This window comes from Musa acuminata, chromosome BXJ2-9, assembly GCF_036884655.1.
Source record: "Musa acuminata AAA Group cultivar baxijiao chromosome BXJ2-9, Cavendish_Baxijiao_AAA, whole genome shotgun sequence".
NCBI lineage: Eukaryota > Viridiplantae > Streptophyta > Magnoliopsida > Zingiberales > Musaceae > Musa > Musa acuminata.
This window is the reverse complement of record NC_088346.1, coordinates 5091913-5111822: the sequence shown is the minus strand read 5'-3', so window position 1 is coordinate 5111822 and position 19910 is coordinate 5091913. Positions and strand designations below refer to the sequence as shown.

General features: G+C 44.0%; 5 protein-coding genes across 6 annotated transcripts; 3 read left to right on the top strand and 2 right to left on the bottom strand.

The window, feature by feature from the left end:
• Positions 1 to 2199: 2199 nt before the first annotated feature.
• Positions 2200 to 3803, bottom strand: LOC135621959 (probable glutathione peroxidase 5). The gene is made up of 4 exons (XM_065123588.1): positions 3577 to 3803; positions 3409 to 3485; positions 2536 to 2597; positions 2200 to 2424 (listed from the first exon to the last, which is right to left on the bottom strand). Exons 1-4 carry the CDS (start codon positions 3781 to 3783, stop codon positions 2396 to 2398), a joined length of 375 nt encoding a protein of 124 aa, XP_064979660.1. The 5' UTR covers positions 3784 to 3803; the 3' UTR covers positions 2200 to 2395.
• Positions 3804 to 4856: 1053 nt separating this feature from the next.
• On the top strand, positions 4857 to 6119 carry LOC135624054 (ribonuclease 3-like). The gene is made up of 4 exons (XM_065127526.1): positions 4857 to 5016; positions 5116 to 5289; positions 5370 to 5562; positions 5643 to 6119. The coding sequence occupies exons 1-4, from the start codon at positions 4915 to 4917 to the stop codon at positions 5963 to 5965; spliced, it is 792 nt and encodes a 263-aa protein (XP_064983598.1). The 5' UTR covers positions 4857 to 4914; the 3' UTR covers positions 5966 to 6119.
• A 1848-nt stretch (positions 6120 to 7967) lies between these two features.
• LOC135622736 (ribonuclease 3-like) lies at positions 7968 to 9259 on the top strand. Its single transcript, XM_065124841.1, has 4 exons — positions 7968 to 8126; positions 8210 to 8377; positions 8470 to 8662; positions 8734 to 9259. Exons 1-4 carry the CDS (start codon positions 8010 to 8012, stop codon positions 9060 to 9062), a joined length of 807 nt encoding a protein of 268 aa, XP_064980913.1. The 5' UTR covers positions 7968 to 8009; the 3' UTR covers positions 9063 to 9259.
• A 2525-nt stretch (positions 9260 to 11784) lies between these two features.
• Positions 11785 to 13152, top strand: LOC103997206 (protein FLOWERING LOCUS T). 2 transcript variants are annotated; one of them, XM_009418377.3, is made up of 5 exons: positions 11785 to 12063; positions 12407 to 12468; positions 12556 to 12596; positions 12677 to 12893; positions 12974 to 13152. In XM_009418377.3, the coding sequence occupies exons 1-5, from the start codon at positions 11872 to 11874 to the stop codon at positions 12978 to 12980; spliced, it is 519 nt and encodes a 172-aa protein (XP_009416652.2). In that variant the 5' UTR covers positions 11785 to 11871; the 3' UTR covers positions 12981 to 13152. The 2 variants fall into 2 exon arrangements, with proteins under 2 accessions (XP_009416652.2, XP_064979874.1); XM_065123802.1 differs by lacking the exon at positions 12974 to 13152 and having other exon boundaries at positions 11828 to 12063; positions 12677 to 12906.
• A 1903-nt stretch (positions 13153 to 15055) lies between these two features.
• On the bottom strand, positions 15056 to 18508 carry LOC103997205 (AP2-like ethylene-responsive transcription factor BBM). Its single transcript, XM_009418376.3, has 9 exons — positions 18024 to 18508; positions 17294 to 17933; positions 17140 to 17222; positions 16997 to 17005; positions 16831 to 16919; positions 16678 to 16751; positions 16530 to 16580; positions 16358 to 16434; positions 15056 to 16281 (listed from the first exon to the last, which is right to left on the bottom strand). Exons 1-9 carry the CDS (start codon positions 18259 to 18261, stop codon positions 15392 to 15394), a joined length of 2151 nt encoding a protein of 716 aa, XP_009416651.2. The 5' UTR covers positions 18262 to 18508; the 3' UTR covers positions 15056 to 15391.
• Positions 18509 to 19910: the final 1402 nt, after the last annotated feature.

The window sequence follows — 19910 nt, the reverse complement described above, 5'->3', positions numbered from 1 at the left end:
TCCCGACTTTAGCCTCTCGTAGACTAAGTCAATGGTTTTTTTCTTCTGTTCTTTGTCCCCTGGCCAGATGCCGATCAAGGGATTTTATACTATTATCCGAGGATCGATTATACGCGGATTTGACTTGACGATCGATACCCCCAAGATCGTACCTTTATGTGATCGTCACCCGGTATGCGCGGAACGACGCCATGCGACACCGTCCCAAGCTTTCTGGGAAGGGACTTGCTGAGAGGGTGCCTCCCTATACGAGCTCCAGCTCAACGTGGAAGGAAGGCAACCCAACCCTTGTGCTCAATCCGCAAGGGTGTGATGTGACGTGGATCATGACGTGACCGAGATCCTAAATATGTCTTATCAATTATCAAGTCAATTGTTTGCCGATAGATAATAACACGCTATTAATGGCAATGATAACGAAGAGAGAAATCTGCAACCAACGTGAATCTCGCGGGAAGAAGCTGCTGGCGAAGAACGAGGACAGCCTCATCCTGGCAGTGAGCTTAAATCCAGTAACTAGTGGTGTGAAGATATCCATTAACTAGAGGTGTGAAGATATCCATTAATAATTAGTGGTGTGAAGATATCCATTAATAACTAGTGGTGTGAAGATGGTTAGATGTCTACATTGAACCATATATATATATAATTAAATTTATTTCTCAAATCTTTTTAGGTGAAAAAAAATATCAATCTATGTAGCTCATAAATCGTATCCAAATAGAATATTAATAAATTATGCTCGTTATAATACATAATTATTATATTTGGATAGCTTAAAAAGAATTAGATTAACTATATTGATGGATATGAGTTCTGTTAATTGAGAAAAAAAAACTATTGTTTCTAGATGAAATAACTATCGAAGCATTAAAACTTGAGGAAGAATACATATTGATGATCAATAATGACTAAGAAAGAGAGGTGATGAATCATACAAGTGATCACAAGAGATACCACAAGTTGAAGAAGAGGACTTTGCTTATACTATACTTAATGTTGAGACAATTATGATTGTTGCAACAAATGGAGGATGACACCGATTATATCCAATAACAAGAGAAGACATCGATGACTAAGTAGCAATCCTAATTGGGGTGGGTCAGCGAGAAAGAAGGTGATGTCAAATCATGAGGGAGGAAGCCTTGCTTCGAAACGATTTGACTCTAATACTCCGAAGATTTTATTGTAAAGGCCACGTAATTTCATTCATTGAGGTAATATATATTTATACAGATTTTAAAAAGAGATTATTCTTAATCATGTGCATATATCATGATGATTGATTTTCAAATCATAAATTGATTAAAAATTATAATATATAAGGCATGTAAACTTTTTATTTCATATTTGTCTCTATGATCGTCAACTTTATAGTATTAGTTTTTTATTGTCTGAATTGAAAATCAATTTGAAGTCAAATTATGTTAGTTTAATTTCAATTTGGGAGACTGGGGATGCCAAACTCTAAAAACCTAGATCGGAGGGTAGTTTTGATAGAAGGTACTTCGATGCTCAAGTTAATATGGGATTCATAAGACTTAGAAAGAACTTTAAAAGCCATGTTTGAAATTGTGAAGGTATACACTTGGAGAACCTTTTTATAGTAGACTCTTATAACCGTCAATCCAAGTTATATGGTATAGTTATGCATTTTTCTCGATCTTAACTATGATCGTGTCATGTTAAGTCTAATGATGCAAAAATGGTTCGATCATATAACATTAAAGTGTCGTGGCTCTGAGATATCGAATTTACATTATTTGTGTGAGTCAGAGGTGTCAGGAACATACCAATCACTTGACAATAAAGTATCGATCATGTTTCGACTAAATAACACTATCGTGTCGACTACATGGCACTAAGGTAGCGATCATATCCATATTTTCATATCAATATTTAAAAGATTGAATTAGCCCAAGCTACAATATTGCACAAGTGTTATACTTAATCTAACAACAAGAGGCATGATTTTGACTCACTCTAAGATCCTGGTAACTAAGAACTTAATTGCCTGATTTGGGCCATAATAAATCCTAAACAAAATAACTTCTTATAAGGAAACACATACAACTTATACCAACACCTAACCATATGTATGCGTCATCATCGAGTTGTATACTTTGACTCTAGAAGAAAATTTGTTTATTTTCAAAAATTAAAATAACATGAGATTGTTCTACAAGAAAATCATTGAGATAAAGACAAACAAGTTGTAGCTTAAGATATTATTTTGCAGATTCTGTAGAGTCGAAAAAAATGGGGGAAAAGTAAAATTTATTAAAGAAATTAGCGATCCCTTCTGCATGAGAGTATTCTTTGCCATAGAGCAATTACCTTATCGAATATAGGAAACTCAGCTTTGAACACTGTGCAGGCAGTCTCCTTAATTTCTTCAATGGTTCCTGGTTCCTGACTGGCAAACTGATTGCAAGGAAATGCTAATACTTCAAATCTTGTTTAATGATTCCAACATCTTTGCATAAGAACATGAAAACATTGAACCATATAGTATGAAAAAGGAAGAAAACTGACCCTTATCTTTGTACTTGTCGTAGAGAACATTCATTTCCTTGTAGTTGGAATTTGTGAAACCACTGCAACAATCAAGAGTCGGAATCAGAGTGAGGCAGACAAACAAATATCTGAAGACCAAAATTACTGCAACAGTTTTAGCTTCTAAGCAAAGGCAATTGATACTTGCAACTGCAACACAGGAAAGGTACATAGCAACCAGGTTATAGATAACAGTATCTCTTTATGTGCAGGATTGATTACCTTACACCTTGTTATTTGCTTGGAAGTCTCAAATAGAGCAATCCCTAAACACAACTGCTCATAGTTCATCAAAAATTTTCCAGGGCACTCAAGATTTCCATTCAAGAAAATTGCTTGTATTCGATTAACTAAAGCTTATATATTAAATTATTCTTCATAAACACAAACTTTATGACCAAGAACAAACTGATACTCTGCCCTTCATTTTTTTCCTTTTAGCAGATCTTCCCACATCCATGACCACAAAGGGAGCAAACCTTAACCCTCCTCTTGTGCATGAAAGTGAAATTTACAAACATTTCCAAATTGTTTACTGAGACTCTATAGGACCCTGAAAGCTAGACAATTTCACTACCATCCATGCTTTGAGATGAAACAATTGAACCACTTTGCAAAATTTCATAGTAAATCATTGTGCTGCACAATCTTAGATTTCCTTTTTTTCTACACAGAATGCTCCCTTCAGTCCTAAATGCAGCACATGAGATCAGGAAAGTAAACCCTAATTCAATACCCAAGGAAGGAAGGACACAACCATCAACATTTTTCTGTCATGCATGCATTCGGTGTTGTCCAGAGACCCCAGTTGTAATGTAATATTCATTCGAAAAGCTTGGCATCGGCAAATACCACTTGGAGGCAACGTTGACAATGAGAAGAACCTTCCCACTGTAGCTGCCCAGGTTGACATCATTCCCGTCCATATCCTGCGACATCCAACAGATCATCTTGAGAAACAAGGTAAAAGAAAGCAAAAGAAGAGGAAGGGGGGAGAAAGAAATCGAAGCCATGGCCTACCTTCACAGCGATGTCATACAAGGATCCGGGAATATCTCTCCGGCCATTTCTTGAAGAGGAGGAGACGGCCAGTCGAAGAAGAGGACGGCGACAGCCAGGATCAGGGCGGAGAAGGCCCAGCTCCGGATCGAATGCATCGGTGCGGCCGATGGCGTAAAAGGGAAGAGAAAGGAAGAAGATTCGGCGAGACCTTACGGACCTTTGCATTGTTCGAGTCTCCGTTCTCAGTTCCGATCGCACAATAATGTCCACAGGCATAAATTTTAATTTAATAAATTTAAATTATTATTTAAGTAAAATAATGGAAGAACACATATCCAATTCATATAATATGTAATATGGGATTAAAGATATGATATTTCAAATGGACGAATATGTTTCAAAAATGCATGGTTGAAAGCATGCTCAAAGATTAATAAAATATTTTTACGGATTTTTTCTTGATCGATTTTTTAGTATATTATTTTATTATTATTCACTTGCTTGTGTTTTCCCTCTTGGTCTTGAAGTCTTTTAATCCCTAATATAGATGAAGAGTATATGATTATTCTAAGATCATAAAGTTTTATATTTGTATATATATATATATAGTAAATTCTCTGAAAAAATATTATTTTTTTTTACTTTTTATTCTACTAGTGTCACTTTTTTGTTTTATTCGCATCATATAGTCATTCTCATCTCTACTCTTTAACTCTTATTCGACACCTTCATTATGTCATTATTTAATAAAATTATCTCTTGCTCGTGTCTTTATCCTCAACCCCATTTCTATCTCTTAGATTTCAAACCCCTTAGTCGAAGGAGTATCCCTTGCTCGCTTCTATCACACTATTTTCGTTGCTCGATCAGGCGAGTAAAGCAATATGTGAGAGAAGCGTACGATAATATCTAATACGATGAGTCATACAAAAGAGAAGAGAGGAAAAATCCTTGTGATCATCTCTCGTTCACCTCCATCAAGATTAATGATTGTAATGTATGGAAAAGGTCCAGTGGCTGGTGGGGTGGAGGGTGGAGGCGACATCGTGGTTTGACGATGTCACATAGTCCATATAGCTATGAGAGACCATAATCTTATAGCTATGAGAGACCATAATCAAATAAATTCCTTAATTTCTTTCCTTGCACTTTGCAACCCACTATGTTTCATGTTGGTGTACGACATTTTATGCGAAGTGCATTATTTTAAGACCCCCTAACAGCAATTGCGGTGCATTATTAGCCCAACAATTATCCGTAGGTGGGTGTGTCTTCACTTTAGTGCTTATATAGAGCCATCAGACTCATCACCTCACGAAGCGTCTCTCCCCCGATCATCCTCTCCACCTCTGCAGAATGGCTGGCTCAAAGGCTCTTCCCACGCTCTGCTTCCTCTTGTGTGCCGCCTCTTGTGCGCTAGCAGCTGCTTCATACGACTACATGATCCTGTCTCTCATAGTACCTATTCCTCACTCTCTCTCTCTCTCTCGGCTTTACAGAAAGCCTTTCTTGTACGGTAAACTGCTAATGAAGTCTAATGGATCGTGACTCCTGCAGTGGCCGGGGACTCGCTGCCAGCCAGGGTGGTTCTGGAAGCCGACCTGCTGCGTTGACCCGCTCATCGACAACCCCGAGCCAGACTTCCTGGTGGACACCATGGAGACCTACGACAGCGCCACCGGCAAGCTCGTCGCCAACTGCGAACCCAGCTGCCGCTTCTTGATAAACCCGGTAATAGGCTTGATTGGATCTATGCAGTCGATGATCTCCGCTGCTCCCAACCCACACTGATCACTCTGCGCAAGCCACAGCTTGACGGTCTGATGGACGACTTGAACGCCTACTGGCCCAGCTTGAGCTGCCCAGCCCAGAACAGGACGCAGAAGTGGATGGCCGCCTGGTGTACCTACGGCAACTGCACCAGCCTCAGCGAGGTGAATTACTTCGCCCGGGCGCTTCAGCTCCGGGCTCGAGCCGACGTCCTCCATGCCCTCGGCTCCAAAGGTAAGCAGCCCTGCCCTGCATGCCGACCTCGAGCTTACAAGTGTCTGCAGCTAACGCATGGATCTGTTCCTGATCTCAAGCCATCATCCCGTCGGAGACGAAGAGCTACAGCCTGGAGGACATCAACGACGCGTTGGTGCCCAGGATCGGGTTCTCGTTCACGGTGGTGTGCATCAGGAATTACATTATCTGGCCTTTAATCTACAACGACTACCTCTCCCAGATCCGCGTCTGCGTCTCCAGCGACGGGAGGTCGATCATCGGCTGCCCCAACGGGAGGGAGAGTAACTGCGGCGACACGGTCAAGTTCCCCCCTGTGTCGTACCCACTGCACGGCCGTGAAGACGACGCCGTTTCCAAGACAGTGATCAAGTTGCCCTCCGGCGACGATACGGCACTGTGATGGAGGAACTGCTTTAAGCCTGTCTTCTTCTGCTTGGCGTGATCCACATGCATGCACTTATGGTGACGTGAGCTGTCGTGTCGTCTTTTACTCCCGAGTTGTAGAGTCGCATCATCTTCACACCTGCAGTAATAAAAGTGGTGTTTCTTAAACATATATTACTGCACCAAAATGTTATCTCGTATATATTTTTAATATCTAAAATATAATTTTATATTGATATAACAGATTCATACATCGAACGACTCAAAACCTTATTCCGTAAAATTATCCGATTTAATATATTTTAAAAATATATGTTATATATATTATTATTACATTTATTACATTCTATCGTTAGTATAATTTTCTTGGAAGAAATCACATATTAAATTTTATTGAGTTAGTGAAAATGAATTGATGATCATTTTTTTAAAATAATTGATTAATTAGGTAGAAATAATGTATTTTTAAAATAATAATAATTCAGAGAACGTTCTTCTTTAATTATAATAAATGTTTCAACAGTGCATCATTATTATCGAGTCAATTGTTAATTGTAGAAATAATGGGGAAGAAGAGTGAAGAATCAACACGTAATAACGTCAAATGGTACTGTAGATAGGTAATAACACGCCATTAATTGGAATCATATCGAAGAGAGAAATCTGCAACCGACGTGGATCTCGTGGGAAGAAGCTGCTGGCGAAGAACGAGGACAGCCTCATCCTGGCGGTGGGTGACATGAGCTTAAATCCATTAACTAAAGATGGTTATATGTCTAAATTAAACCCCACACACACACACACACACACACATATATATATATATATATATAATCATACTTAACAATTTTGATATAATCATACCTTGCGATATGGAATTAATATTAAATTTATTTCTCTTGATATTTGAATCTTTTTACGTGAAAAAAAATATCAATCTATGTGGCTCATAAATCGTATCCAAATAAAATATTAATAAATTGTGCTCGTTATAATGCATAAATATTATATTTGGATAGCTTAAAAAGAATTAGATTAACTATATTGATGGATATGAGCTCTGTTAATTGAGAACAAAACTATTGTTTCTAGATGAAATAACTATCGAAGCATTAAAACTTGAGGACGAATACATATTGATGATCAATAATGACTAAGAAAGAGAGGTGATGAATCATACAAGTGATCACAAGAGATACCACAAGTTGAAGAAGAGGACTTTGCTTATACTATACTTGATGTTGCGACAATTATGATTGTTGCTACAAATGGAGGATGACGCCGATTATATCCAATTACAAGAGAAGACATCGATGAGTAAGTAGCAATCCTAATTGGGGTGGGTCAGCGAGAAAGAAGGTGATGTCACAATCGATTGTGCAGATTGATGAGAGAGTTTTCGATGATGAAATAAAGCTTGATCCCTAGCACTGTAATAGTATGATCTATTGTTCATGGAGTAGAGCAGAGATTTACTCGCTCGAAGAAGCTTGATCCGTATCACTGCAATAGTATGATCTATTATCTCAAAGTACACATCAACGAGTTGCTGCCATGAAGTCACAATGCCCAATAAACGAAGACATGGAATCACTTCTCCCAAATGGCCTTCTCTTTTCTTTTATGATATTATCCTCTCGCCCACCACAAATACGTAATCCAACGTGAAACACATGCATGCGGGGGACTCCCCTGTTCCGCCGCATCCACCAACCAGCCATTTCAGCCACCGCCAAGACCGTCGGGTGTCCTCGTCCCCTGTCCTCTCTCTCGTCTTCTCACTGATCGACCTCTTCTTTCTCACTGATTCAAAAGACAACATTGACTGTTCCGTGGATGTGTGTGCTATTGAAAATATGAATAGAGTACTCTCTGTCTCCACACCAATTATTGATCGAGGGACCCAGACAACGTCGTACCCAAGCACGATGAAAACATGCGCTTCCTCCTCTGATCATAATTTTATTGTTTATATCCTCAATTCATGCACCGGACATGCTTTAAATACAGCTTCCTGCTCTCGCTCATTCGCAGACCCATTGAGGTTCTTGCTTGCGAGAATGGCTGGATCGAACGAGGCGCTTCCTCGGCTCTGCTTCCTTGGCCTGATCTTGTGCCTGTGTTACTCTTCGGCAGCGGTGGCTTCCACGCCCGACTTGCTTTACTTGAACCTCCTGGTATAAGCAGCCAAGTCAATCAATACGTGGTGGAGTTACTCTGTACTGTGTGTGTTGCATGAAATCTGTGTGGTTGCTCGCAGTGGCCAGGGGGTTACTGCCAAAGCGTGAACCTCGGGGAGAATTGCTGCATACCGACGACGGGAGAGCCGGCGGCGGACTTCCTTGTGCAGTCGCTGGAGACGTACGACAGCAGCACCGGCAACCCCATCACCAACTGCAACAGCCACTGCCGCTTCTTGATCAATCCGGTGAGTCCTCTTTTAATTAGCTCGATGCATGGCGATTGATGATGATGGAGTTGTTGTTTGACGTGGGTGGAATTAATGGGGAACGCGAACAGCTGGTGGATCTGATCGAGGACCTGTTCGCGTACTGGCCCAGCCTGAGCTGCCCCAGCAACAATGGCATGGAGCAGTGGAGACACGTCTGGTGCACGTATGGCAACTGCACCAGCCTCAGCGAGGTGGTGTACTTCAACCGGACACTTCTACTGAGGGAGCAGGCCAACATCCTCGCCACCCTGAAATCCCGCGGTAAACCCTCTACAGTAACCCCAGACTCCTAAGCATAGTACTCATGGCTCATTCTCCTGCGCTCATGGAAGGTATCGTCCCGGACGCGAGCGTTACCTACAACTTGAAAGAGATCGCGGAGGCGCTGGCGACCACTCTGGGGTCCTCTTCCTTCTCGGTGGAGTGCGAGAGGAGGTACACGGCGTGGCCGTTGCTGTACCAGGACTACCTGACCCGCATCCGCATCTGCGTCTCCAGCGACGCCACCACCTTCGTGACCTGTCCCACGGACTTGCCGACTAACTGCGGCAACACGGTCAAGTTCGCGCCGATCTTGTATCCGTCGTCGCTCGGTCGCCAAGGCGATGCTACCGCCAACCCCGTCAGGTTGCCCTCCGCCCTGAAGGACGCGTTCCTGTGATCAGCCAGCGCCGGCGACCACCTCCATGTCGTCAACTACATGACGTGGCGTATGGATCAATCCTAATAAGATTAGTTGCTCGTCGGTACCTGTACTTCTCTTCTACTTTCGTTCGCAGAACGCCACTCATCGTGTTGACGACCGAAATAAGTGTGTAATGATCGCTATTACAAGTGAACTTTGAGTTTTACTTGGTATGATTAGGATTGTCCCTGGACGAACATAAAATAGCCGTGAACCAGCAAAGCGGTCAATCGTACGTGGAATGAAAGCAGCGGGACCTCTTGCCGGCCCCACCCAACACTACGGCCCGCAGCCCACGTGAAACTGATGGAGGCACTAACCGGCCACGCACGCAAAACACGAAATTTAACGCAACGAATCACCGACGGAAACAACAACAACAATAATATACACGTATGTATCTCTTATTTTCCCATGTAGAGGGTATAAATGAATATACCATAAATCTAATCTAATTTAAATTATCGATTTATAATTTTAAGTTTTATATATAAATCAATCAATTCAGTTCAGTTAAATTGAACCAGAGTCATTGGACTTTTTGTTTTTGGACAATAATAACCTAATCGGAACTTTAGGCCTAATTTAGGCTTTAATGGATAATTAAAATGGGCTTTTGGGTATTATTTCCAAAAAGCTTGTGAGAGTTAAATCTATCCACTTCCAAGTCTTCCATCGATGTCATTACCGATCAACTACGTTATCTAAGAGAATTTCCAATCACAATTAAATTCATCAAATCATCCATCCCCTAAAATAATTGTGACAGAATGATCGAACTATTTTCGGCAGTAAAATAGAATATATTAACACCATTAAGTAAGAACTAAAAATGGCGAAACGTGCCTCTGTTCCCTCTCTTCTTTGTTGACCAGCCCACATTCGCCACTTGGGATGGGAGTCGCCCCCTCCGGCCATCCAACCTTGCGGTAGGTGAGTTAAAGCTAGGTTTGAGATCAGTAGGCTGGATGAATCAGTGCCAACACCTGCTGCTGCCTTGCCCTCGAAAAGCATAGTACGGGGAGATGTGAGTTGAGGAGTTGTGCATGGGGAATCGATCCTGCAGGAGCGTAATGGAGCCTTCTTTTTTGCGTAAATTATGGACTGATAACACACCTCCCAGAAGAATATATTGCCAGCTTTGTGTGGATGGAAGCGACTCTCTCTCTCCACACCCCATTCCGATTCCGACGCAGCAGAAGCTTCTGTTCTTGGACAAAAGAGGAGTCACTTGGCAGCGACACACCTGCGAGAGAATCCAGTGACCGGAAGTTGCAGAGGTATAACCGCGAGAAAAAGTAGAACTCCCCTCGTTCAAACCCCATCTCATGTCATCCATCGGGTCGGAGTGGTGGTGTCGATGACTCTGTTATTTTACTACCATCTCATGTAATAATCAATCGATCGTAAAGGTAATGCTAAATTTATGGTTTTGATGAAGAGATAATGGTAATTTGACATGTCGAAAATGGAAGAAGAAAATTCCTGACTCATTTTTGCGATCGACTTTGTGGACTGATCTTTTTGACTCACTGTTTCATTCATGTATGCCCCCAAAAACAGATGCCTGAGTAACAAGCTTCTTTATTCTTAATCATTAGCTCTATATATCTTTATGATGAAAGGGATTCTCTTTACCTGCGTGTGAATGTCTTCCCATATCTTCTTCCTCTGGAAAAAAGGAAGCCAACTTTTCATATAATGCAAAGAAAGTAATTTGAGGTGCACACCTGGCGGGAGAATCAGGCTTGGTGATGAAGTGCTAAGCATAAGATCAAGTGGGGGTAGTCTGCATGATCTACTGAATCCCACCATGACAGTTGAAAGGTGAATGCTGACCTGAAACTATGCAACCAGCTGCTTTGATGTGTTGAAGATCTAATAGAACACACACACAAGAATAAAGAGTCAAACCAGCTAAATTTGCTACTCTTGTCTTCCACTTGTTGTACGCTTGCCAAATTGCAAGTTGCTGCTTAGGTGATTGAATTGGGACATACCTGATTTGAGCATCGCCTTTCCACCTGGAGCTACAGATCATGGAAGAACTCTGCACATTGTTTGCAGAAGACGGCTGGCAGTGGCATCCGATATCATGATCGCCTAGATTCCTATCTATTCCTCTTTTCAGATCACCATCTTTTCCATGCAAAACTGTTCTTCCCGGCTGAAATCATCTGACCAGATATGTTCTTCCTTCCTTCCTTCCTTCCTTCAACGGATGAGCTCGACCTCTGTGCGCAACAATTTTCGGAAAATTGCAGCAGCACCCAATTCCCTGACACCCCTGTGAGATGGCAAATTGCTGTCATGGTCGAACTGAAGTCAAGGCTGTGATGTCATGGCCCTGCTTTTGAGCTCAACGAATCACTTTTGGTGCGAATGCTCGCTCTGTTCATGCAGCCCGCAGCTCTCCTGAGGCATTTCTGGGAGGAGATTGGAGGAAGGCAGGTCAAAAGGCAATCCACTTTCTGCTGAACATATCGTTCGTTCAAGAGGTTGGAAGATTTAGAGAATAACTCGGCAGATTTATTCACCATGCAATGCATGAACCACTTGCTCTTGTGGAGATGCAGATCTGCAGCATTTCCACTGACAGAGACTCAAATCATACTCTATGGTAGAAAAGCAGATTCCAGTTCCTATGGAGTTGCTTTGCTGCTATTTAAATGGACCTCTCATCCATCAATCCACCTCCAAGCCACCTTGAGGGAGGAATTACCCATCCATCGAGTCTCCATCACTCCCACGTTTCTGCTACCAGTGACTCCTGCAATCCTTAATCATGTCGAGGGATCCTCTTGTCGTAGGCAATGTGATTGGTGATGTGTTGGACCCGTTTGTCACTTCCGCGGCGTTTCGGGTGATCTACAACAGCAAGGAACTCACCAATGGATCCGAGCTCAAACCGTCCGCCGTCGCCAAAGAGCCCCGGGTTGAGATCCGAGGACACGACATGAGGACTCTGTACACGCTGGTAAGTAACATCAACTATCGACAGGTAGACGACGAGCAGCTACATCCGAAGAACCATGGAGGCTACTATTACCTCTGTCATAGTTCATCATCCGATCGAATCTCTTCAGTAGTTCTCTGACATCTTTTTTGGATTCCGAATCTTCTCGACCATGTTGTCTCGAGGTAGAGTCGACTCCATGACAATGCAGGAAGGACGAAGATGTCCTGATTCCATGTCGATGAAGAATAATAGAATTCATGTTTATGCATGCTTTTTCGCATGGAGTCGACAAATATAAAGATCATTGAGTCGACTTGTAGCATTGTTAACCAGTCACTAATTGACATGATGATTTGGAAAGGTGATGGTGGATCCAGACGCACCGAGCCCCAGCAACCCGACCAAAAGAGAGCACCTGCACTGGTAAGATCACATCTCGCTTATTGCAGGCGCTGCGATCTAGCAATGAAGCATCAAGCATCTACTGACTCTTCTTTTGTGGTGCTTCAGGTTGGTGACAGACATCCCAGAGACAACTAATACCACCTTTGGTGGGTGAAAGCAACATCACTCTTTTGTACTGTAATCTCAAGGCACAACAGGGGCACCTAATTCTTGCCATGATTCCCAGGAAATGAGATCGTCTGCTACGAGAGCCCACGGCCAACAGCTGGTATCCACCGCTTCGTGTTCGTGCTGTTCCGGCAATCGGTCCGGCAGACGATCTACGCGCCTGGGTGGAGGCAGAACTTCAACACCAAGGACTTCTCCGCTCTCTACAACCTCGGGGATCCCGTCGCTGCCATGTTCTTCAACTGCCAGAGAGAGAACGGCTGTGGCGGAAGAAGGTATACATCGTGACTCCTCCCCCGTCTTCCGACTGCAAGTGCCAAGCTATGGAGACTCACGATTCATTTGTTTCTTGAAGGTACTAATGGCTGTGGACCGTGAAGAGGATGGCTGATGATGATGCTCGATTCAACGAGACGTACGTTACGTAGACTGCAGCCATGCAATAAGAATACTTCTAATGCTATCCTGGTCTTGTTGTCTCTGTCATCGAGTTTGCTTCTCGATTATATGCTGTAATCTTCGTGCCTGAAATAACACTGTCGCTGATTCAAGAAAGTAATGCCTAAAAGATGTGTGCAAGATCTGGATTCGATCGAGTCCCCCACCTTACGCAACAAGCATCATATTATTCTGACATGTGGTCATCCCAATTCGGCCCATTGTTGCACCTTTAATTCCCAGACTCATGGTGAATGCAGAAGAAGAACAGCATAAAGCCCACGCAGCCAATCCATGCCTTACAGTCCAAGGATTGGCAAGCCATGCGGCGGAGGCCGCCCTCATCGCACCGGAGGAGGAGATGAAGACGCAGGTAGGAACATCGATCACCCCCTCGCTTCGTTGTCAGAGATGGGGCCGACGCACTTTTCGTCGTCATCCGGTGCGGCCAACGAGGCGATGCATTCATGTGTCTTTATCCATCTCTCTCTCTCTCTCTCTCTCCGAGTACCGAGATGGAAGCGGCCGAGAACAGACGCCATGGCAAGAGGACAGAGAGACCAGTTGCGGGCATGAAGCAGATATGTCGTAGGAAATCATAAATTGTGTCCGGTTGACATTACTGCAGTTAAATCTGTAACTTTCCTTTATTGCTTCATCATGAGAACACATTCATTCTCAGGTTTCTGCTTTGCATGTAGAAAACTAGAGATTATGTGACATCAAATACCACATTTATCAGCAGTTTTGGTTTCTTCGTGTCAGTAAAAACCCAAATATATATCATTTCCTGCTCTGTGGTAGCAGGAAAAACTAGTGATCACTTAATGTTACTGTCATTTAGCCTGCAACTTTTGTTTGTTCTTACAGAAAGACAACAAGAAGGGTTTGTTTCATGAGAATACATCCATGATTCTCAATTTTCTAACAGCAAGAGTTTGGTGCCACAAACACAACATGTATGTGACGTGCAATGAACCTTCTCTTGTTCATGGGTGAGAGCGACAGTTGAACTGTAGCCATCAAACTTAAAGAATGAGAAAAGAACAGAATCCTACTGTTTGTAATGACATCAAAGAGAAATCACGGGAAGGGGAAGCATATGCTCGGCATTTAGCACAGAAGAGTACTACAAACAAAAAAGAAAGAAAAATCTCTGATTAATGGCCAAATCATCATTCATTTTGTTCTTACACTCTGCATCGGGATTCTCTTGAATTCTTGATCGTCTTAGGGTGCAGAGATGGACGTGTACGAAGCACAACTCTTGAAGTGTCGTTCTCTTAAACTTTGGTTTCCTCGATCTTAGATTATATATAGTATCTTAAATTCCATCACTTCCATAACAGTAATGACAGTCAAAGATCCCTTAATTAAAGGAGACAGGTCTCACGGCGACTGAGAGATTCTCCTCATCCCCACATCTGTGTTTGTGTTGGCAGAGCAAGAAAACTAAACACAGCCTTTGAAGTGTGTGAGATACAGATCCACTGGTTAGAGACACTGTGGAAGTTGACTTGCAGAAGAAAAAGAAGTCACTTGCGAGGGAGGAGCAACAAGTTGGAACCCTAAAGGGTGAAGATGAAGCCACTCTTCCAAACTGCATGAGACATGCATACTTTGAGATCTTATTCTTAGGCACTGCAGGCGTCTCTACCTACAAGGAATGAATGATACGCTGATAAAACCTTTTGATGAACAAAAGGAAAATGAATTACAAAGTACAATCTCAATCAATAATACTTTTGGTGAAAGAAAAGAAAAAAACAAGTGTAGGCATGACACAATTTATGTAGCATTAGTATTTTAATTTGTTAAATCACAGTAACTTAAATTAAAATTAATATTTCTGATTTAGTCGATGTACAATTGTTAATTTTAACTTAAGTATTTTGAGTCGAAGTTAAGTCAGGTATCACTGACAACCAACATAGAAATATATCGGATCTCATAAACCACAGCTAAAGATCTGATTACTTTAACTAAAGCAACACAAATTATAGTTGAATTTACAGAACCCCTCAGGCAGCATATCCATTCATATGAAGCTCCCAAAATTGACAGCAAGTGAGACATGATCAATGATCAGTACTTCAATACTCACAAGCCATGACCATAACTTGAGGATAATGCTAATTAATGACAGAAGAGGAGTTACACTAACCCAACAAAGAAAATTTTAGAAGCTTTTTTACCTTATCATCATCATCATCATCATCATCATCAAGAAAAATCAAAATCAAAATCCGGAGCTAACTAGAATTTTCTTTTCTTTCCTTTCCCCTAACCACATTCCTTCCCTTCTAGTCAACCTACTCTCCTCTCCCCTTTTCACCTAAGCATCATTCCACACTGTGAAAAGTGGAGTTCCATGGCAAACAGTCACATTGTTCCCTCCATTTGCAGAAGCCTGCACTGGTGCAGCCACCCAAGGGTTGCACCCATTCATCTGCTCATAGCCATTCTCCTTCACCACTCCACTGCCTCCCCCCGACTGCTGTGATAGATAATATATGCTTCTACCAGCATAAGGATCACCGGTGGCCAGAATATTCTCATAGCCCATCAGCTTCCCCTCGCTCTCAGCGTAGCTACTGCTGCTGCCTTGATTGTTTTGATCGCCCACCATGGTGGTGCCTACGGGCATCACGAACCCACCGCTGCCATCCACTTGATAGCTCCCACCACTCCCCCCGATATTTCCACTGTAGATCACAGCATTCGACCCCGTGCCATGATCCATCGATGATGATTCCAGGTTCACGAGGTTGTGGATCACGGATGGTTGGAAGAAGTTGTGGGTGCTGTTCCCCAGGTTGAGCTGCTGGAGGTCCTGCAAGCCGTGGGCGGCGGCGATGACGGCGTCCTGTTCTTGCTTACAGTACCACCCCCGGGGCTGATGACCATAAGGATAGTGAACGGCGAGCGGCTGGGACTGCTGGAAGCCCATAGTCGGCCAGCCATGGTGGTGGGAGGCGTAGCTGCTGATGGTGTCGGTCAGATGGGAGGTGATGCTGCCAACATCGGCCATCCTCCCATCGACGCTCGCCTCCGTGTGCTCGGAGATCTCCTTGAGTCGCTTGGCGGCGCCGCCGATGGGGAGCGTGCTGCTCTCGAGGATGGCTTTCACGTCGTACCGGCTCATGTCGAAGTTGGTGACGGCGTTGAGGCCTCGGAACTTTATGGCCGCAATGTCGTAGGCCTCTGCGGCTTCCTCTTGTGTGCCTACAGCAATGCCAGCAAATTTATGCTTCTAGGAAACAGTAGGCACAAATACGGCATCAAATCGAGGGGAACTTACTGAAGGTTCCCAAGTACAGATCCTTATTTCCAGCTACCCTTCCTATCCTTGCTTGCCATCTTCCATGCTGATGATGTCTGTCAAGTTGATCATCATCTGCTTTAGTAGACTGGAAAGCTTGACCAAACAAAAAAAAGGTAAGGAAATCTGTACTTATGTCGATGTGATATACCTCGTCACCCCACGATAGATAGAAGCACCGCGAGAGAACCCACTACTCTTCCTGCATTCAACAACTTGAGTTATACCAGATGAGATGGAGTTCTGTTCATGGATGAGTAGTCAAAGCAGAGTAGAGATGACAAGAAATCCAGAGCTACCTTCTTAGAGAGGCAACGTATTCCTGCCTCGTCATATGCTTCATCTCCTCCAACTCTTTCTCGTAGTTACTTATCTGGAAAGATTCAGCTTAGTCAAAGAGATGGCAATACTATTGCTTCAACAGCGTTGGAACGATGAGAGAATGAACCTACGGGGAAGTTGGTGGTCGTGGAAGTACCCCAGTACTTGAGAGCAGCCAAATCGTAAGCCCGAGCTGCTTTTTCTTCTTTGTCGTAGCCACCTGCTCAGATGAAGAGAGCAGATGTGAGATGCATGCACTGCAGAGGGACCAAAGAAGAGCCTCCTCGGTTGACTTACCTAAATAGACTGCATGCAGGTAGAAAATGTACAGATCCAGAAGGTGACGTCGTTGCAGGAGATGAAGCAAAACGAAGGGTGGTCAGCAACACTGAACCTTCAATCTCTAGATAGATTAAACCTTGATGTTTAGAGAAGTTTACCTTGTCTACCTTTGCGAGTCTGTCCTTCTCTTCTGCAACTGTTATCCCATAGATGAGCCTCATACCTGCCTGTCCATCTATGCCTGTGAGAAAAGAGATCGTATAAGAGATCAAACAAGGAGCAAAAGCTACTTCTAGGGATTGCATGGTGAACCTTGTAACCCCCCGGTAGATGGAAGTCCTCTGCCCAAAGGTGTCGATCGATTTCCTTGGCACTGTCTCTAACGCGCCACTCTGTGCATCGAGTGCAGCGCTCACCCCACTACCTTCCCTCTGCTTGCTCTCTGACGACGAGCTATCCCCTCCCCCACTCGCAGCTGCCGCCATGAGCGGCAACGGCGAGCTGGATTGCGACCCGGTGCTCATCGACAGGGACAAGCTCTGTGAACTTGTTAGTGCGCCACCAACGTTCCCAACCACTGCACCGCCACCATTCATAGTGCTGCAACCAGCTCCGCCGGTTCCGTTTCCTTCCACCTGCGACGGTGGCGCCGGCTGGTTCCGCAGCCAGGTCTTGATCATCGACAACCCAATGGAGCTACTGCTGCATCCTGCATTGCTGCTCATTAGCCCTCCATTGTTGCAACCATGGGAGAACATGTAGCCGCCGGGATTGTCGTAATTTCCAGCGATGGACGGGAGTTTCTGATCATGTCGCGCAAAAGAGTGCCCACCGAGGAAGTCTTCCAATTTGGGCTGCTCGTTGTCCATGGTTTTCTGGTTGCTACTTGCCCCTACCAACATCGATAGCTCAGAAGAGCTTCCTTTATACTCTAGGCTCTTCATGCTCCAATCTATGACATCAGATCAGAGTCTTAGGCTCATAAGTAGCATAAGCTGGCCCATGCAATGGCAGAGTCCAAAGCTATTACTTCCGTACTCACCTTGGGAATGATAGCCGGGCCTGTGAATGGCTTCCAAGATGCCAAAAGAGCCATCTGGCCGCAGAGTCGGGATGCCGAGGGGAGCCGTCGACGATGAGTCGGTGGAGAGGCCGTAGCAGTCGGCTGACACCTCGTCGTTGGAGATGATGCCAGAGGAAGGATGGGTTTGGTGGGACTGCGAAGGGGGGAGCTCTTGAGGGGAGAGAGAGAAGCCTAGCCAGTTGTTCATGGAGGCCATTAAAAGAGGCGGGGAAGGAGGCTTTGTCTTTTTGCGGGAACCTGTGGGGAAAGGGAAGTAAAACAGAAGGGTGTGGGTGTGGGGTCGATGGAGAGGGGTTTCAACAGTGGGAAGCTAAGAGGAGGGAGGAGGAGGATGAAGAGTGCAACGACATAGGAGTTACAGAGGGAGGAAAGCAGCGCATTGGGGGTTGGAGAGGCGAGGAAGAAAAGGTGAGGAAAACCAGAGAGAGAGAGAGAGAGAGAGAGAGAGAGAGAAACATGTCAAATGTAAGCACTGTGCCTTTATATATATATATATGTATACTGTAAGCAAACAAACAAGCAGATGACAGCAAGGCTCGCTAAAGAGATAAGTCGAAGAAGAGAGAGGAAGTGTATGTGAAATGTGTACACTACTATTAGTCTCTCTGAAAGGCTGCTGTGTATTTTATTTGCCCTTCCATATCTCACTAACCTTTTTGACCAATTCCACCTTAAACACACTCGACCAAGCAAAACAGAAGAAGCTTTTGTGACTGCTTGATGCTCATAGCAATGGTACCGCCTCTTCCTCATTTACTCTGTTTCTTGTCAGCATGTCCTCTCTCTCTCTAAACATAAATGGTGAATAAACCACTAAGGCTAAAGATTAGATTAATCTTTCGACAAGATAAGGAGGTTTTTCTTTTCATCTTGGGTGGTGCACCCGCCTTCTTGAAAGTTTGACCGTCCATGAGGAATCAAACATGGTAAAACACATGGCCTCTCTCTCTCTCTCTCTCTCTCTTCTTCTCCTGTTACAGTGTTCGTATGCAAAGCCTGTGATCCACTGTAAAAAAAAGGTAAACGCCTCTCGGTAATCCAAGCGTTATGATAGCCTAACCAAGACTAATGACCGAGGAGGATTTCGAAAAGCCAAAGCTAGGGTTGGCAGGCCCTCGCTCTCTCTCTCTCTCCCTCGCCCGAGACTATTGTACGGGCGTGCGTTGCATGCGCGCTGTTCCCACGTGCCCACGTGAGACAGTACTTGTGCTTGTACACTCGTGTCTCCCATCATTCCCTTCGCTGCGAGGGAGTGTACACGAAATATCCTCATCGCCGTACTTGCTCCTGCCGATGTACACGTCCTCACAGGTGTTGAGGTGCTTATATGGGTGAATGAGGCGTTTGCATCTGCCACTTTCGCACGCACGCATGCATGCACGGACATCTAATTATGTTTCATAAACTGCATTGAAAGATCATCCATCGTATATGGATGATTATGAGCAATATCAAACTTCAGATCACATACTCTGCCGCACGTCTGTACTTTCAAGTTGGGTAATTTGAATAGGAATCGGCAAACAGAGAGCACTTGTGCCTTTTCGAATCGGTGGGACAAGAGAGAGAGAGAGAGAGAGAGCAAAGGGCGGGGGTGGTTCATCAAGGGGGCGCAGCCATTGGTGGGGGAGGGAGGCGACGAACACGTGCCTGGTGGTCGACAGCTACCATCCCTTACAAGGGACATGGTCGGCTCCACATACATATACTAAAGACCTTCGCCTCATGCAAGTGGCCAACCATACAACTAGTGCTGCCTGGGCGATGACAACGTCTCCTCCAGGGAGAGTAGAATGGAAGCCAAAGCATCAGAATATAACAGATATTTATGTGCATTATTCTTCT

Coding starts and splice junctions, on each gene's coding strand:
- LOC135621959 (XM_065123588.1), bottom strand. CDS start 3,783: ATGCAAAGGTCCGTAAGGTCTCGCCGAATCTTCTTCCTTTCTCTTCCC. Junction 2,598..3,408: donor GTCAACGTTGCCTCCAAGTG/GTATTTGCCGAT, acceptor TGATTGTTGCAG/TGGTTTCACAAATTCCAACT. Junction 2,425..2,535: donor CGACAAGTACAAAGATAAGG/GTCAGTTTTCTT, acceptor CCTTGCAATCAG/TTTGCCAGTCAGGAACCAGG.
- LOC135624054 (XM_065127526.1), top strand. CDS start 4,915: ATGGCTGGCTCAAAGGCTCTTCCCACGCTCTGCTTCCTCTTGTGTGCC. Junction 5,290..5,369: donor GCCGCTTCTTGATAAACCCG/GTAATAGGCTTG, acceptor CGCAAGCCACAG/CTTGACGGTCTGATGGACGA. Junction 5,563..5,642: donor CCATGCCCTCGGCTCCAAAG/GTAAGCAGCCCT, acceptor CCTGATCTCAAG/CCATCATCCCGTCGGAGACG.
- LOC135622736 (XM_065124841.1), top strand. CDS start 8,010: ATGGCTGGATCGAACGAGGCGCTTCCTCGGCTCTGCTTCCTTGGCCTG. Junction 8,127..8,209: donor TGCTTTACTTGAACCTCCTG/GTATAAGCAGCC, acceptor GGTTGCTCGCAG/TGGCCAGGGGGTTACTGCCA. Junction 8,378..8,469: donor GCCGCTTCTTGATCAATCCG/GTGAGTCCTCTT, acceptor GAACGCGAACAG/CTGGTGGATCTGATCGAGGA.
- LOC103997206 (XM_065123802.1), top strand. CDS start 11,872: ATGTCGAGGGATCCTCTTGTCGTAGGCAATGTGATTGGTGATGTGTTG. Junction 12,064..12,406: donor TGAGGACTCTGTACACGCTG/GTAAGTAACATC, acceptor TGATTTGGAAAG/GTGATGGTGGATCCAGACGC. Junction 12,597..12,676: donor GACAACTAATACCACCTTTG/GTGGGTGAAAGC, acceptor CATGATTCCCAG/GAAATGAGATCGTCTGCTAC.
- LOC103997205 (XM_009418376.3), bottom strand. CDS start 18,261: ATGGCCTCCATGAACAACTGGCTAGGCTTCTCTCTCTCCCCTCAAGAG. Junction 17,223..17,293: donor ATCTACCGGGGGGTTACAAG/GTTCACCATGCA, acceptor CTTTTCTCACAG/GCATAGATGGACAGGCAGGT. Junction 16,282..16,357: donor TCTGTACTTGGGAACCTTCA/GTAAGTTCCCCT, acceptor GCATTGCTGTAG/GCACACAAGAGGAAGCCGCA.